Source organism: Dermacentor andersoni, chromosome 7, assembly GCF_023375885.2.
Source record: "Dermacentor andersoni chromosome 7, qqDerAnde1_hic_scaffold, whole genome shotgun sequence".
NCBI lineage: Eukaryota > Metazoa > Arthropoda > Arachnida > Ixodida > Ixodidae > Dermacentor > Dermacentor andersoni.
The window spans coordinates 160,658,369-160,676,253 of NC_092820.1; the positions used below are offsets into that span (position 1 = coordinate 160,658,369).

The 17,885-nt window shown below is 50.9% G+C and overlaps 1 protein-coding gene across 1 annotated transcript; it reads right to left on the reverse strand.

The window, feature by feature from the left end:
• Positions 1-53: 53 nt before the first annotated feature.
• On the reverse strand, positions 54-17,474 carry LOC126533324 (kelch-like protein 10). Its single transcript, XM_055071625.1, has 7 exons — positions 16,656-17,474; positions 7,052-7,271; positions 5,154-5,303; positions 4,585-4,787; positions 2,906-2,984; positions 1,565-1,764; positions 54-243 (listed from the first exon to the last, which is right to left on the reverse strand). The coding sequence occupies exons 1-7, from the start codon at positions 16,910-16,912 to the stop codon at positions 54-56; spliced, it is 1,299 nt and encodes a 432-aa protein (XP_054927600.1). The 5' UTR covers positions 16,913-17,474.
• Between the last annotated feature and the right edge of the window lie 411 nt (positions 17,475-17,885).

The following is a 17,885-nucleotide window of genomic DNA, read 5'->3' on the forward strand; positions in this document are numbered from 1 at the left end:
GCTAAAACTACAAGCCACGCAAACTCTACGGCATAGACGCAGAGCGACATGCGCTATTCGTCACCGGTGCTCGCCTGGAGAACGGCGACGCTGACGTAGCAGCGCGCGAACGCCATATTCGCCTTGGCGCTCCATCGGGCCTGGTGCACGTCGAAGCAGACGACCGAGTGGTAGCAGACGCGGCCGTTGAAGCCGCCCACGAAGTAGACGCACTGGCCGATCACCGCGGCGCCGTGGTACGCCCTGCGGCCGACACGGCGCATGTGGGCGAATGCCTTTAACAATGCTACAACTGCAAGGCTAATCCCAACGGTAGCCTACAACCACTCAACTCAAAAATGGCCAGGCTTAGCTTGGTTAAGCCAAGAATGCGTTGCATATTGCGCGAGTTGGGGCCCAGCTTTTCCTCCGGCTGTCGTGACGTCACGTCACGTGGTTGCGCTAAAGGTCAAGGTGGCTGCCCGGCCGCGCCCAAGGGCTGAACTGAGTGATTGCAATATCCAACGCATAAAAATAGAAGCAGCTTAATAACAAACATAGCAAACTTAAAAGAGAATAGACCCACATATGAGACGCGCAGCAATGAACAATGGCTCATACCCTCAATGGTGGCTGTCCGGCCGCGCCCAAGGGCTGAACTGAGTGATTGCAATATGCAACGCATAAAAACTCAACAATGCTAGAGCGTTTTGTTGCGCACTTCCCTCAGGCACTCAACCTTCCCCCTGACCGCTTTCCTTCTTCCTCCCTCTACCCCATTTCAGAATTGTATTGTGTACACAACTTGCGACGAGCCCCGTCCATTCGTGCACACCTTTATCTTGCTAAAGTGCCCCAAACGCTCGCGATAGCAACGGCAGTATCCATGTCTTCTGTGGCCCAGTATTGTGGCCCCACCTATAGAGTGTACTCGAAAAATCGCGGCCGTTGCCTCGGAGATTTGGATATGCACCACCCTTGCGTTTCCCCCCCATCTCATTTTTCTTGATTGGACGTGTGACAGACAAGAGGCTTCAGACAAAGTGACACGAACCAGTGCGAGCATCGTGATTTGCTGTCACAAATAAAAGCGCTCGTCAAAGCCGGTTTCTCACCCGCCGTGGTTGCTCAGTGGCTGTGGTGTTGGGCTGCTGAGCACGAGGTCGCGGGATCAAATCCCGGCCACGGCGGCCGCATTTCGATGGGGGCGAAATGCGAAAACACCCGTGTACTTAGGTTTAGGTGCACGTTAAACAACCCCAGATGGTCGAAATTTCCGGAGTCCTCCACTACGGCGTGCTTCATAATCAGAATGTGGTTTTAGAACGTAAAACCACATAATTAAACTAATTAATGAAGACCGATTTCTCCACAATGCGAAGCCGTTTCAGTTATTCCCATTGTTTAACGGGCGGCAACCATCATCTCCGTATCTATTTACGCGCGTAACGTCTCAGCAAGGCGGCGAATCACTCTAACGAGTTGTCCTGCCCTAGCACAACCTGAAAGCATTTCCATCGCCAAAACTATATATACGTGCGAGAATTGTTCAGTGCGTGAGCGAACGACAGAGTGGACACATTACCTGGGCGGGGTGTTCTGATTGCCCATCACGCGCCATTTGGCCGTGCGGCAGTTGTACGTGAGCAGCCTGTTGGTAGTGGCCGTCGTCCAGCCGCCGACAAGGAACAGGATGTCCTTGGGCAAGCGAGGCGTGAGCCACAGTTTTGGGGACAGGTCTAGGCCGGCAACTTCGCCAACAGCCATGGATTGCCGGGAGAGCGTCTGCGTTAAAAATAAAACGTTTTAAGCAGGTTGCCCGACGAATTGCAGGACGCGCCGATTTGGCGGAAATCCGGACAAGGGCTGAAACAACAACCACTATGCGCGAAGTACAATACACTAGGTCACTGCAGACGGTTTATATAACCAGTGAGGACACGGGTTCTTACTGCATTGACCTATCATATTTTACTCATATTCCGTTGCGCATTGGCGTGCAACGCTGCGGAAGCTACGCAAGAACCTGGGTCATCAAAATGCATTACTCTTCGCGCTTAGTGGTTAAACTCACGTGGTCACACATGTATACGTGCGAGCTTTCCCGCGAGGCTTCCGCGACGGGCTGGCAATGTGAAACCAGAAAAGTTAGACAAGGAAAAGCAAAATGATTTAAAACAGTGCATTAACAGCCGTATGACACAGTTCTCTTGCCGGCGCCTTATAACCAGCATGTGAGTCAGCAGATAGCTTAGTACCGAGGAGTTTGAACATAAGGTCACGTGATGGCACTACCACCACTGCTAGCTGCTCGTATCCATATAGGCGGGAGCGGTAGGATCAAGGGATTTTGCGCCGCGAGACCTCGAGAGACGGCAATGTGTTCTGGAAGCATGGATGGCTGTATAGCTTGACAAGCCTTCCTAGCTTCATTTACCTGTTTCGTTTTCTATGCTGCATTCACTTGAAGAGTTAACCTGTCTTTCTAAATTTTATGATCACGAGAATCGCTAATTCGGTATTTCTAATCATCCAATCACCTGTAATTTGTGTATAGGTGCTTTTAACAGCACCTATAGTGACTGTGAGGATTGCACATGTCACGTGCGATAATAGCACAGAGTCTGCATACGGCGTTCGCAAATGTGCACTAACGGAACACGACATATATTGTCGACGCAGCATGCACCAACATCCCTATAACAGCACATGCATTACATTTGCATTTCGCGTGTGCCACCCATACTAGTACGTGTATCATGCTGGAACGCGTCATTCGTTTCTGGCGGGCGAACCTACATCACACGTGCACCTACATCGCGATCAACGCGTTACCAACTGCATGCCACTGCAACCGCAGACAGCATTGTCTCGATCAGTGAAAACATTGAGCAAGTGCGCGCAGTGCAGCAGAGTAGCAGCTGACCTGGTGAATCACGTTCAGCACCTCCAGGCTGTCTCCATCACCCTGGACTTGTTCGTTGGTGATGACTTTCTCGAAGTCCCTGCAACAAGAGGGACGTGAAGAGATAAGAATCGGCAGGTGACCCGGCTTCTGGGGGCCCCGCGTAACGCGCTACTGCAAACAACAATTTTCGAAACAATTCTAATTCCCGGCACCTATAGAAGCAGAACACGTGACACACGCAAACATGTCGCCCGCATCTCGAGGACTATAGTTCAGAAAGTGCAGCGAAATATAAGAAACCTATCATCGTCGCAGTCTTCGTTCTCTACGCCTTTGTGCGATAATTAACTACGAAGTACCTAACTGCAATTAAGTACAATCATAGGGGGGGGGGGGGGTAGGGGGCAGCATAAGCGGACATTCGCTCATACTCACTCACATTATTTTCGCAGGCTTTATGCATTCAACTGCACTCACGTATACTCGCACTAGCTGTGGCACTCGCTTACGTTCCTTCTCGTGCACATTCATGCTCACCAACACTCGCTCACTCGAACTCACACTTGCACTCGCACCTGTCGGACCCGATTCACTCTCATAACTCGCGTCCAGTCAAACTCGCCGACAGTCACTGATGTTCATCAATCTGTCCACCCACATCCATCGTCACTCACTAATGTTCTATCTCAAGCCCGTGAAACAAGTGTTGCAGCGAGTATGAGTCAGCGCACAGCGGCAAATGAGCACTTCGGCCTATGCCTAAAATAGCCGGGCTTCTAGAAGAGAGTGGCACATACAGGGCTAGCTATAGAAGCAGGTTCCACAATAAAAGTGGCGTATTCTCCTGCTGGCTTGCACACAACGCGCTGGTCCGAAATCTCGGCAGTTACGGCTCGTCGACAGCATGAACCAATTATGTCTTCCAGAAATGATTGTTGACGTTCAGTGTTGACGTTCAGTGTTGACATACCGTGTTGCCGCAATATTCTGCAATTTATTTATCTCCTTCCCACAGCAAGCGCGAACCTATCAACATCCTCCTTCCTTTACCGTTTCCCCCACCGACGCGAAGAAATTGAGGAGAACCGTTTGTTAACAAGCAAATGCATTCCTACTACATTCGGTGACAATCTAAGAATTCAGTACAAACTGAAGAGTGCGCTGTGCCACATTGAAAGTAAGCGCAGATTGTAAGATTGGTGGAAGAAAAGTAGGGGAACGACAAACAACGGAGGCGTGTGAAAACAAAGTTCACTATAGAGGTTCAGGAAGTTTGGTTATCGAAATTGAACGCTAGTTTTTTTCTCGTTTCCTTTTTTTCTTTTCTTCTTTTATGTAGGTGGGAGTAACAAGAGTTCGGTGGCGCAACCCACCGCCTCGTTCCAAAGGGGACGCTCATAACATACATACATACATACATACATACATACATACATACATACATACATACATACATACATACATACATACATACATACATGCGTACATACGTACGTACGTACGTACGTACGTACGTCCGTCCGTCCGTCCGTCCGTCCATCCATCCATCCATCCATCCATCCATCCATCCATCCAAAAGTTCAGTGGCTCGACTGGGACGTCATGAAATGGAATGAGGTCCCGTGCGCGACGACAAAGCCGACGCAACGCGCAGCCATCGCTTCAGTCTAAAGACGCGTGAATGAGGGTGCGCTCACGTGACAGAACACCGTGTGAAGCGCACGAGCGGCAGGAACTTGGCGAGGTAAACCGTCCTGCCGGCCACGTCGGCGGAGATCCACTTGAGAATGGCGGGGAACGTGTCCTCTAGCTCCTTCGGAGCGTACAACCGGTTGTCTTCCAGGAGGGTACGCAGCTCCTCTGGTGTCAGGGCCTGGAACTGGGCGCTGTTCTTCCACACCTGCAATTGCGTGGGCCCTCTCCAATCTCTACGAAGGGAACGACAAACATCCGGCTTCTTCGGATACTACCAAGAACCGCAGCATCGGCACTAGTGCACAGTTTCCCAGAAAAGTTACTAGAGTGAAGTAACACTGTGGCTGTTGAACAACCACGGATAGGACGTGTAGTACGTGAATTTCTATAATATTCATGTTTGTGGTTTCAGACGTCCTCGAGGCTTTATCTTTTCGAAGTTCAAAGCAACCATTTTTTTTCTTTCCTATTATGCATAAAGAGAAACAAGTTGTTGCGTGAGTGGGAAAGGCTAAATGTTGCCTTTATAATGCATTATTAAGTTGAAAATGATTCATTTCAATGCTCTTACCTCACCGAAGTTCCGAAGGAGATAGCGAAAAGATTCTCGGGCAAGGTTCTCGTATCCGCAACGGGAGGCCAGGTGGTAAGTGTCGACGCAGCTCTCCGGTTCAAGGTTCTGCTTGAGGGTGCTCAGGCAGTGATCCCGTATCCGGATTAACTGCGTCGTCAAAATCAAATTGGAGGAAGTCTCCGCTGAACTTCGGCAAACTTTGTTTATATAGCCTTAAAGAGCAAAATACGAAAGTCAACGAGCGGGGTTGCAAAAAACAGGCTACACCCTCTTTCTGTACACTGCTTTCACTGACAAGGTAGAGGAGAATTAGGCAGCGACAGATGTGTTGTTCGTTTGTGTACTAGCTCTCAAATCGATTTGATTAATTTGTGTGGTTAATCGCCTCCAAGCCACACTTCGCCTAGTTGAGCCGGCGTAGTTGATGCCTTCGGAGCAACTTCAGTCACCTGACGTTTTTTTTTTTTTTTTTAAATAATGTGCAGCCAAATCTAAGCACTTGTTTGCGCTTTTGATGCCACAAACGAGGTCGTCGTTCTGACGCCGAGATCTTGAAGCAAATCCGTAGTTGCATTTTAGTACGCGTGAGTAAAGTTTCAGCTGTGGATAGCTGAACGAACCGATTACTCATTGGTTATTTACAACACCGATTAAGTTTTAACTAAACTAACAGTTCAGCGTTTCATGCACAAATAATACAAATGTGCTCCCCACTGCCAGAAGCAAAGGCGAACAAGTTGTTGCAATTTTCTTTTACGTGGAACAGTGCTTGAGCATTACAGGGCTAAACGTCACTCGATTTGTACACACTTGCAGTTTTGTCAGTCAACAACAGCAGCTGAGCCCACGACTATGGCCCATGACGCAGCGATCACGTTCTCATAGCTGCGCAATTGGGTGCGCAGACTTCGACGATTTCGTTTGTTTACTGACATTCGCCAAAGATGGAACCGCTTGAATAAGTCGCATTTATGAGCTGGCACTGAAACAACATCGTTTCTTGTTTTAGGGCAAGTCGATGACACGTCGAGCGTCTTTACATAAGGTGTTCTCACCTGGAAACAAAATATTCAGCAAAATTGGAGTACATATTGTGCCTACTGCTGCGAACCGCGAGATGTTCGTTGACCGAATATCGAGGCAAGATTTCATTCTGTGTCGCTGGTCGTACAGCGTAACACAACATAACTCATCGCAATGCTATACTTGTCTAGTTTGCTAAACAATAGAATGGAACAGCAATAGTAAATAAAATAAATGTGACGTTGCCTTCGTTGGGATCCCTGATTGTGTACATTCGACCTCAAAGGCCATGCTTTGCCGTAATGCAGGTGACACAATTGGCTGGGTGACCTTATAGACGCCATGTTTTTCTAGGAAACACTCATCGCGAGTGTCAAATTTAGGTAGCTTGACAGACTAAGCAAACAAAAAGCACCGTGTGTTATACGATCATTACCATAACGTGGCCCCTTTCAATGCTGCCTTCTGTCTCACAGCCGAGGCTAGCCGCGTCACCTGTAACTCAAGGGTCCCTCCATCCTCCCTCCTGCATTCTAACATGCTTTCAGCAGCTACACGTGGTCGCCCCACTTCCTGCGAGTTATTCAACTTCGTAATCTGTACCAGGGTCAGGAATGGTATATCGTCCCTTCAGGTAGACTTCCCACCGCGCCTATGCAGCGCAAATATATAAACACATGCTCAGAAAATTCCAGCTGCCATCGTCGCGGTTTGCAATCGCCGCCGTCAAAGCCGTGACCTCGGCCCGTGGCTTAGAACGCCGACCGACGATCACGGTATACGTCGGCCATGATAACGGCAACGCTTTAGAGAAGCGTGCCATCCTCCTCGAAACGAAGTCTCAGAAGCGCCTCGGGCAGCTCACGACTGACCTTAAGCTTCTCGGCGAGCTCGAGCACATTGCCGACATTGTGTAGACCGATGTGCTCGTGCAGCGGAACGTGGTAGGCGAAGTCGACGAGCAGCTTGATCATGTCGTTGTTCAGGTCTTCCACCACGACCCGGATGGGCGGGGTCCACTCGTTGTTCCGCTTCTGTTCGGGATTCACGCCTTCCTTGGCGAGAGTGAAGAGCACGTAGCAGCCCGAGTACCTGCATCGCAGAGGGACCGACATGGTGACTTACCAGAGGGTGCAAAGCCGGAACAAAAGGAGTTCTGGCAGCTCCTTTCTTTTTTTGCAAAAGTTTAAGTTCCTCTTCTAAACTTAATTCGCTACTGAAATGTTCGCGACTTGTGCCTTCCCTGACGAGAGTGAAGAAACGTAGCAACCAGAATACATGCACGCGAAACGACCGATAGCGACAACGTAGCTCTTCGGCAATGCGTATCCGCGATGAACAAAACGAGTGCCTGCAACTTATCTTTTTTTTTTTACCGTAGAAGTCACAATGGAACAGAAACGCTTGAATTGGTATAAGACAAACGAGTGCATAAAGACGCACGTCCCTCACTTTACCCACCTTGAAAATAGCGTGCGCATTACATGCTAGCACCACAGGCGCTTGTTCTTTCCCCCGCGCGCCACGTGGCCTCGGTTGGTTGATTGTGCCCAGTGAAATTGTTGTTGTTGTTGTCCCCTCAAAACAGGAAATTGCACAACCTACTCTGGGGGATCGATCATGAATGGGGCGGTGCAAGAGTTTAAAAAATATATATTAAGGGAAAATGAATCGAAACTAAATTTGCAACTCGTAATTGTAAATGAAAGTTAATAGTGAAGTGAAGTCAAGTCAAGTCAGTTTTATTTACATCAGTATGATGTGGGTAGGCTCAGGCAAAAAAGCGAACCATTTTCGCTTGAGGGAGCCCGAGCTCCCCTACATGGCGTACAGCAAGGTCAAAAGTTTTCAAAAAAGTACAAAATCCACACACACACTACATAACAGAATATAATAGAGGAAATTCAGAACAATCGATATAAACTCTTGGTACATGCTCATAATAATAATGGATATGAAATATTACACTAAATACCTCTTCGGGTTGTCGTCTTCTTTCAGTCTCCGCAACCCCCAATAATGCTTTGCGCGTTAACTAGCCCAAACCTCAGTCTCAGAGCTACGAAATTTTGCTTAGTACTTATGCAGCCTCCGAAATTTAAGTATGCTGCTGTGTTGACGATTAGCGTCACTGCACCACTATTTTTGTAACCACCCCCTGTTCCTCTTTTGTTCCTCCCTTCCCATTTCCCTTTCCCATGTGCGGAGTAGCAAGTTAGAGCGCACAAACTCGAGCCGACCTCGCCGTCTTTCTACAAATTATTTCCACAACTAATAGACGCTGTTCAAAACATGGCGTCCATGACATTTCTGGTTCTGCAATTGCTTCCGGCTCCTGCAGCCATCGAAAGCATACTGTTGGGGTCCCGGTGCTGACGCCCGTTATTGCCAATGGGTCGCAAGCCCCAAGGGTAGCGTTGGCCTGGCGGCCTGGGGCACTGGAAGCATCCGAAGGTCCCGGCAAAGCAAGAGAAGACTGGTAACAGAACAACTTGTTTATTCTAACATAGCAAAAGAGCGGCCGGTCAGGTCGACCGAAGTGGAGAGACGGGAGAGCACGTAACTCAACAGTACAAATCGGAGCCTCTCTCCTGGTGTCCGGGGGCAGCTGCTCTTATACTCTCGGCGTCGCGGGCCAGAAGGAAGGTCACGGGATGAGCCCGCGGCACGGCGGAGCATGAGCCCACGACGGCGCGCACGGTCGAGCCGAGAGACCTGCTGAACCGAGTGTAGTGACGCATCGCCAACCCGCCGACGGACAGACCTGCTGGCTCCTCACTTGGGGAGCTCCGCTCCCCGGCTGCCGCGCTTTGACAAGCGTGGGCACACACACACACACGCACACACGAAGACACGTGGCACTGAAACACGCTTGGACACGCTTGGCGGGGAAGCGTTGCGGCGGCGTCGAACGGGCCAAAATGTCCGCCGCTTTGAACGAAGCCCCGGCGTCCGTTGCATCCGCGCCGGCATTACCGCGCGTTGTAGGCGAAACGTAACAGACCGCCCCGCCGGGGGAAGGAGATCCCGATGGTCAGGGGACTGCATCCGCTGTCCGGAGGGATGTCGCTCGATGATGCTCATAACCGAAGTCGGGCGTCCTTTGGCGTTTCTTGAGCGCAGCGCACAGAGAAGGCCTCGTTCTCCCGTTCAGGTGCACACAGGACACTGCAAAGTGACTTCGGGAGAGTTGACATTTTTGTTCTCGTTTCCGGCAAGCGTTAGAACTACGCCGAAAGTCAACCGCTCAGTCAGCAAGCACGGCACAACCCTCACTAAGCCCTGCCAGGCTCTTTCCCCTTTTATACTGCTGCCTAGTTCCTTACAGTAGTTTAGCAACACTCAGAACGCGTCCACAAATCGGAAAATTGCACTAGAAAGCACATCATTACACAAAAGCAATAGGTTAAAAAAATCCTGCCTCAGGAAGAAAAACATCAGTAACAAGCAATTTTGAGGCTGATTTCCACGTTAGGGGCTTCGACTTAAGCCATCGGCGTTACCGTTGAGACTCCCCTTTTTGTAACGCACCTCAAAGGAATATTGTTGCAAAGCGAGGCTCCAGCGCAGGAGGCGGCCATTTTTGGGAGAGATGGTCTGCAGCCATTGGAGAGGGCAGTGATCCGTTTCAATGATAAACCTCGAGCCAGCTAGGTAACATGACAATTTCTGAACGGCCCACACGATACACGCACACTCTTTCTCGGTGGCGCTATACGCCTGCTCACGACTCGTCAGCTTACGACTAGCATACAGGACGGGGTGTTCTACTTCTCCAGTTTCCCGTTGGTACAGTACAACGCCCATGCCTCGCTCACTAGCATCACACTGAACAACGAACCCTTTTGTGTAGTCGGGCGATCGTAGCACAGGCTGGCTTGTTAGGGCGCTCTTTAGGGCGCTAAAAGCTCTTTCCTTTGTCTCATCCCAGACGACTGTTTGCGGCTCTGTCTTTCTTAGAGCATCCGTTAGGGGAGCCGCGATATCAGAGTACCTGGGGATGTACCTCTGATAGTAGCCGGCGACACCTAAGAACGACCGAATATCGGTCTTCGTGCGCGGTTGCGGGAAGTCTCGCACAGCGGCCACCTTTATTTCAGAGGGGCGGCGACGACCCCGACCAATCACGTGTCCGAGGTAGACAACCTCGGCCTGTGCTAACTGGCACTTGGGAGCCTTGACTGTCAAGCCCGCATCGCGCAGGCGGGTTAGCACTGCCCGCAAGTGCGCCATATGCTCAGGCCAGGATGCGGAGAATATCGCTACGTCGTCTAGATACGGTAAAGCGAATTCTTGCTGTCCCCGCAACACTTTATCCATGAGGCTTGAAAAGCAGTATGGCGCGTTCTTCAAACCAAAACTCAAAACTTTAGGACGGAATGTCCCCATTGGTGAAATGAACGCCGCATACCTACTAGCCTCTTCTGTAAGTGGAACCTGCCAATAACCCCTGACAAGATCTAGGGTGGAAATAAACTGAGCGCTACTCGCTCTCTCAAGGCGCTCCTCGATGTTAGGGATCGGATAAATTTGATCCTTAGTGATGGAATTAAGCCTGCGGTAGTCGACGCAAGGACGAGGTTCCTTGCCCGGTACCTCAACTAAAATCAAAGGGGAGGTATAATCACTCTCACCCGCCTCAATAACACCGAGCTGTAGCATTTTCTTTACCTCAGCCTCCATAATATCGCTCTGGCGGGGTGACACCCGGTACGCCTTGGATCGTACTGGCTCTGGGGAGGTAAGTTCTATGTCATGAGTAAGGACAGAAGTCCTACCAGGCCTCTCAGAGAACAGACCTTGAAACTCTTGTAAGAGCTGGTGTAGTTCGGTTTTCTGCTCAGGCGACAGCGATGCTTTACTTATTAAGTCACTAATGACTTGATCGGTGTCTTTCCTGTTCGTCACTGAGCCTAGTCCCGGAAGCTCGACCGGAAGCTCTTCGGGAACGTTTACCATCATGCACACCACTGCTTCCCGTTGCTTATAGGGTTTGAGCAGATTACAGTGGTAAACTTGCTGTGCTTTCCGCTTTCCTGGCAGACTCACCACGTAGTTAACGTCCGACAGTTTTTGAACAATCCGTGCTGGGCCCTCCCACTGCACGTCGAGTTTGTTCTTTAGCGATGTGCGCAATATCATGACCTCATCGCCCACCTCAAAACGACGGGCCCTGGCTGTCCGATCATAATAAACCTTGGCCCTCTGCTGGGCCTCTGCCATTGCTTCACCTGACAACTCCTGTGCCCTTCTTAAGCGTTCGAGGAGCTTAAGCACGTACTCTACCACGACTGGGTCGTCGCCCCTGCCTTCCCATGATTCTCGAAGCATGCGAAGCGGAGATCGCAGCGAGCGACCGTACACCAGCTCAGCTGGCGAAAACCCCGTAGCCGCATGCGGCGCGGTCCTTAATGCAAACATCACTCCAGGCATACACAGCTCCCAGTCAGTTTGATGTTCAAAACACAATGCTCTCAACACGCGCTTCATGACGGAGTGGAGCTTCTCAACGGAATTCGACTGGGGGTGGTGCACTGAGCTGTGTAACAGCTTTACCCCGCACCTTTCGAGAAAGGCTGTCGTCAAAGCGCTAGTAAACACTGTACCCTGATCTGACTGGATTTCTGCAGGGAAACCAACTCGCGCAAATATGGACAGTAGTGCATTGACTATCTCAACTGAGCTGAGTTCTTTAAGCGGCACTGCTTCAGGGAACTTTGTCGCTGGGCAGATCACAGTCAAAATGTGTCGGTACCCCGTGGCTGTTACCGGCAGAGGTCCCACTGTATCAATAACGAGCCGTCTAAAAGGCTCCGTAATGATAGGTACCAACTTCAACGGCGCCCTCGTTTTGTCCCCTGGCTTGCCCACCCGCTGACAGGTGTCGCATGTCTTCACAAAGTGGTCTGCGTCCCGAAAACACCCTGGCCAATAGTACTCTTGCAAGAGACGGTCCTTAGTTTTCTTAACTCCTAGGTGTCCGGACCACGAACCCCCATGCGACAAGCGCAACAGATCCTGACGATAGCATTGAGGCACGATCAGCTGATCGAACTCCACTCCCCTGCGGTCTAGATACTTCCGGTACAGGACCCCACCTCTTTCCACAAAGCGAGCATTTTTCTTGGCGATACCTTCCTTGACAATGCAGCGTATGTTTTCTAGGCTGCCATCCTTCTTTTGCTCGGCTATCAAAGCCGACCGGCTGACTTTTAGCAACCTGTTAAGTCCGTCTGACGTAGGCGCGATGAGCAAATCTGGAGACAGCTCTTCTAACTTTCCCGTGTCGGGATTTTCCTCTCCAGTATCTGGTGCCTTTAACGCTACAGGCTCAATTTTATTCAGTTCGGGCGTGCTCTGAATACCAGCTTGCTGCGCCTCTGACCCTTTTTCATCGTTCAACAACGTCGGCCCCGCAACTACCGCCTTTGCAGCGAGCTCCCGAACCTTCGATCTGGTTAAGGCCTGAACGCTAGCCTCACCAAACAAAAGCCCCTTCTCGCGCAGGAGGTGATCGGACCTGTTCGAAAATAGGTACGGGTACTGGGGGGGCAGCATAGATGACACTGCGGCCTCCGTCTCAAGTGCTCCGAAAGGTCCTTCAATAAGCACTTTTGCTACCGGCAGACACACGCTATGAGCTTCCACTGCTTGCTTGATCCATGCGCACTCGCCCGTGAACATATCGGGTTCTACGTAAGAGGGGTGAACTACATCCATTGTAGCTGCGGAATCGCGAAGCACTCGGCACTCTTTCCCGTTCACGAGGAGGTCTCGCATGTAAGGCTCGAGAAGCTTCATGTTCTCGTCAGTGCTGCATAAAGACAAAAACACGACTTTTGTTTTTGTTTCTGGACACTGCGCCGAAAAGTGACCCGGCTTCTGGCACGTATAACAAACGCGCGCTTGCCTCGTCTCGAACCGCTTTCTGCGTTCGGCTTCGGTTGCCGCCGTCTCCTTACGTTCGGTCGGACTGCTTTCACTCGCATCCGCACTACGTGTATCCCCCTTTGCTCTCATGGGTGTGAACTTCGGCCTCTCAGACTTGGAGCCAAATTCACCCTTTTGACCGTCCTTAGCTCCGCGAGCCCGACGCGTCACAAACTCCTCGGCTAACTCAGCGGCTCTAGCCACCGTACTAACGTCTGGCCTATCCAAGACCCAGTACCGCACGTTCTCAGGTAACCGACTATAAAACTGTTCTAGCCCGAAACACTGCAGAACTTTCTCGTGGTCACCAAACGCTTTCTCTTCTTTGAGCCACTCCTGCATGTTTGACATAAGCCTGTACGCAAACTCTGTATATGACTCACTTTTGCCTTTCTCATTTTCCCGAAACTTCCGACGGAACGCCTCCGCTGACAGCCGGTACTTTTTTAGCAGACTCGATTTCACTTTGTCGAAATCCTCTGCCTCCTCTCTCTCCAAGCGAGCGACTACGTCGGCCGCCTCGCCGGGTAGCAAAGTGAGCAAGCGCTGTGGCCACGTTTCCCGAGAGAACCCCTGCTTCTCGCACGTTCGCTCAAAGTTAACCAGGAACAAACCAATGTCCTCTCCAAGCTTAAACGGCCGCATCAGGTCAGTCATTTTGAACAATACTCGTTCTCCTGCACCGTGTGCCTGACTTCCATTACGAGCGCGTTCCATCTCTAACTCGAGACGCTTCATTTCCAAAGCGTGTTGACGGTCGCGCTCTTCTTTTTCTTTCTCTTTTTGTTCTTTTAGTTCGCGCTCCTGTTTCTCTTTTTGCTCTTTAAGTTCGCGCTCATCTTTCTCTTTCTGTTCTTTAAGTTCACGCTCCCTCTCCTCAATGGTCTCAAGGCATTCCGACAGCTCGTCATCCTCAGCTTCTAACTCAAGAATAGCCCTTAGCAGTTCTGGTTTTCTGAGTTTGTCTGAGACATCCAGACCCAACTCTCTTGCAAGCTCCAGCAATTTCGGTTTGCGCAACGACTTCAAATCCATGGCTGCTCTGAATGCTGCTTTCTCTACTGCCTACTATTGTCTTGCCGCAAACTAACCCGGCAGCAACGACAACCACAATTACCAGCTCTGTTTCTAACACTAACAAAAGCCTGGCAAAACTCAGAAGAAGAAAGGCCCGCACTCACCAAACCTCGCAGCCAAGAATTCAGCGCAGTCGTTCCGCTGCAGGCAACGAGTCATCACACAGGGCTCGTTGCACTGCTCCCGGATGGTCGTTGTGCTGCTCAGCATACAGTCAACCGCATCTCTTCGCTGCTGGCCTCCGTTGTCGCGATCTCACCGCTGGCAACCAGTTGTTGGGGTCTCGGTGCAGACGCCCGTTATTGCCAATGGGTCGCAAGCCCCAAGGGTAGCGTTGGCCTGGCGGCCTGGGGCACTGGAAGCATCCGAAGGTCCCGGCAAAGCAAGAGAAGACTGGTAACAGAACAACTTGTTTATTCTAACATAGCAAAAGAGCGGCCGGTCAGGTCGACCGAAGTGGAGAGACGGGAGAGCACGTAACTCAACAGTACAAATCGGAGCCTCTCTCCTGGCGTCCGGGGGCAGCTGCTCTTATACTCTCGGCGCCGCGGGCCAGAAGGAAGGTCACGGGATGAGCCCACGACACGGCGGAGCATGAGCCCACGACGGCGCGCACGGTCGAGCCGAGAGACCTGCTGAACCGAGTGTAGTGACGCATCGCCAACCCGCCGACGGACAGACCTGCTGGCTCCTCACTTGGGGAGCTCCGCTCCCCGGCTGCCGCGCTTTGACAAGCGTGGGCACACACACACACACGCACACACGAAGACACGTGGCACTGAAACACGCTTGGACACGCTTGGCGGGGAAGCGTTGCGGCGGCGTCGAACGGGCCAAAATGTCCGCCGCTTTGAACGAAGCCCCGGCGTCCGTTGCATCCGCGCCGGCATTACCGCGCGTTGTAGGCGAAACGTAACAATACCATTCGGTATTTGTTTCTGCTACTCTGAGGCGGGAGATCCGCACTTGAGTTTTTTTCGTATTTGCCCTGGCGTCGTGCGCATGCGTGAGTTGCGAGAGGGACATATGGAGACTTTTGCTGAAGACTTTCACGAGACTCGGGGACCTTCCGCTGGGCATTCTTGCTTGTATACATACAAACAAAAACAAAATGTGCGTTTGCCTACTTGATACAGAAGAAGGTGCACTTTGCTCGATCCCCCGCGTGTAAGCGCCGCTTAAACTTCTATCCAAACGGGACCATAACTGCCTGTGCAGGGTCTGTAATAGCGAAGCGGCAGTTGTTTGTTGTCAGCGGGTGATCCGTCTCACTGTGGCACACGTGGCCCAAGGCTTCACGCTTCGCGGTGCGTCTTCAGTGCTCTGCTAGTACCACGGCACCTCGGCGACAGAAGGAGTACATGTGTGTCACATGGGCTCGCTTTTCACATGCGCCGCCAAGCTATGCGCACAAACTTAGGTATAATCTGCAAATGAATATTTTCACAATGAACCGCTGGGGAAACGCGCATGCAATCGAGTGCATATATACGAGCCAGGACGCGTGGCTGGTCACTCGAAAAACGCTGAAAAATAAAAAAGAGTGCGCAACGGCGCGTCCTTATCTCCTATAAGCGTATACCGGCCGTTTCGCACGGCACGTCTCGGCGCAGGACGTAACATGGAACCGACAAAGTCGTCGCGATTCAGTTTCGCCTCGCTCGGTTCGAAATCACGCAAACTAAACTCGTCATGTCCGAGTCACAAAATAACCGGGTTCTTGTACTTTGTCTAAACGCGGCAGTTGAGCCGGGAACGTCCAGATGGACCAGCCGGTCACGTCGACCCGCACATTTCGAGACCACGTGCAAACGAGTCCGGACACTGTGAGCTTGTGTACCTAAGAGCCGGCGCTTCATTCGTGAACAAAAAGCGACACCCCAATACCGCGCACGTATGCATACGGACGACAATCTGACAAATAACAAAAAATTCAGGGGCGATTCAGCAGTAAATCCGAGAGAAAATGGCTTAACATTATATCGCACCTCAAATAGGTACCAGATCCACGCCTTAAACCGCGGTCGCCACATTGCATATGTTTTTCGGGAGCTCACTCGACACACGTCCTCACCTCTTCGAGGAGCGAAGTGCAACTGACGGCGGTGCGAAGCAGACCACCATCAGTTGCACTATATACCCCTATCACGTGATCTGCTTCCCACACTTCACGTGCTTTTTTTTTTTTTCACTTTGAAACTCCTAATGTTCATGCATTTTAAAAAAAATTATGGGGTTTTACGTGCCAAAACCACTTTCTGATTATGAGGCACGCCGTAGTGGAGGACTCCGGAAATTTCGACCACCTGGGGTTCTTTAACGTGCACCTAAATCTAAGTACACGGGTGTTTTCGCATTTCGCCCCCATCGAAATGCGGCCGCCATGGCCAGGATTCGATCCCGCGACCTCGTGCTCAGCAGCCCAACACAATGTTCATGCATTAAAAGGCAAGCGGGAACGTCACTAACTTGGTAGCCAACACGAGCCGATGCGCCCAGATCTCCGAACCATCGGTAGCCCGGAACACGACGTCACAGAACTGACGTATTTGCCTCTGATCTCGAAGTCCAGGCATAAGCCTGGCCACCACGCCAGGTGTGAAACCACGCTGCCGGTCATCGTCGTGGAAGAGCTGCGCTGCCTCGAGCTCCACGGTGATCATGTCGCCATCGCCGGTCTTGTCGGCATCGTCGTCGGCGTGCACGACTTCGACGGCGGCGCACATCTCTGTCTTACCACGAAGGATCGGTGGTTAGGGCAGAGGCTACCAAGCGAGTGAGCTGGCCACAAGCAAGGGACGCCCAGCCGGCCACAGATTGCCGCGTCATCGGCGCTCCAAGAGATAGCAGCCCACCGGTCCGATCGAGCCGACTAAGCCATGTCCTGGGGTTTGACGCTTCAAATATACCGCTACCGGCTATTTGAACGTGCTGCGTGACACGCGCTTCCCGACTATCTCGTCTTCGCCTTCGTTGTTGCTGCTGTTATTGCTGTTGTTGCTACTGTAGCATGATGTATAGAGAGAATCGTTCATAATGCCAGGGTTCTGTGGCTACTTCTTTTTCTCAACGCCTGTTCCAGTTGTTCCCTTTAGGATTCGTGACATCATACACGACAAAAAATAAAGGAGGGTCGTAGTGAAATCCGCTCTGCAGGATGTTTTGATGAAACAATAACTGTAACAGCTGGGGGTAAATTATGTTGGCCGAGGTTATGCTGAAGTAGCTGCAGGATGCAGAGCTGCACACATTTTAACGCGTGAGCATCAAGAATGTCAAAATGAAAAAAAAAAAGTCTGTGTGTGGGTATATATATATATATATATATATATATATATATATATATATATATATATATATATATATATATATATACTTGCACTTATACAGACAACAGGTTTGCCAACAGCATCGCGTATCGCTCCATCCGTCATCGGCCCTTCGTCGAATAAACCTCTCTTATCAGAGAGGTGCAACGTATTTCTAACGCATTGCTCTCCTATTTAGCGCTAAATCGCCACTAGATATTTCTTAATTACCACTTTGTGTTTCGTTCAACCAATGTAATTATACATTGGCGTGGCGCGGCGCGTAAGGTAATTCGTTGGTCCTCGTTTGGTAGTTTGGAGACATGCCCCATCTTCCCTTTCCCGCCAGGAGAACTGGCGCAAAGAAGTTAGGCGTGGACACACACATGCC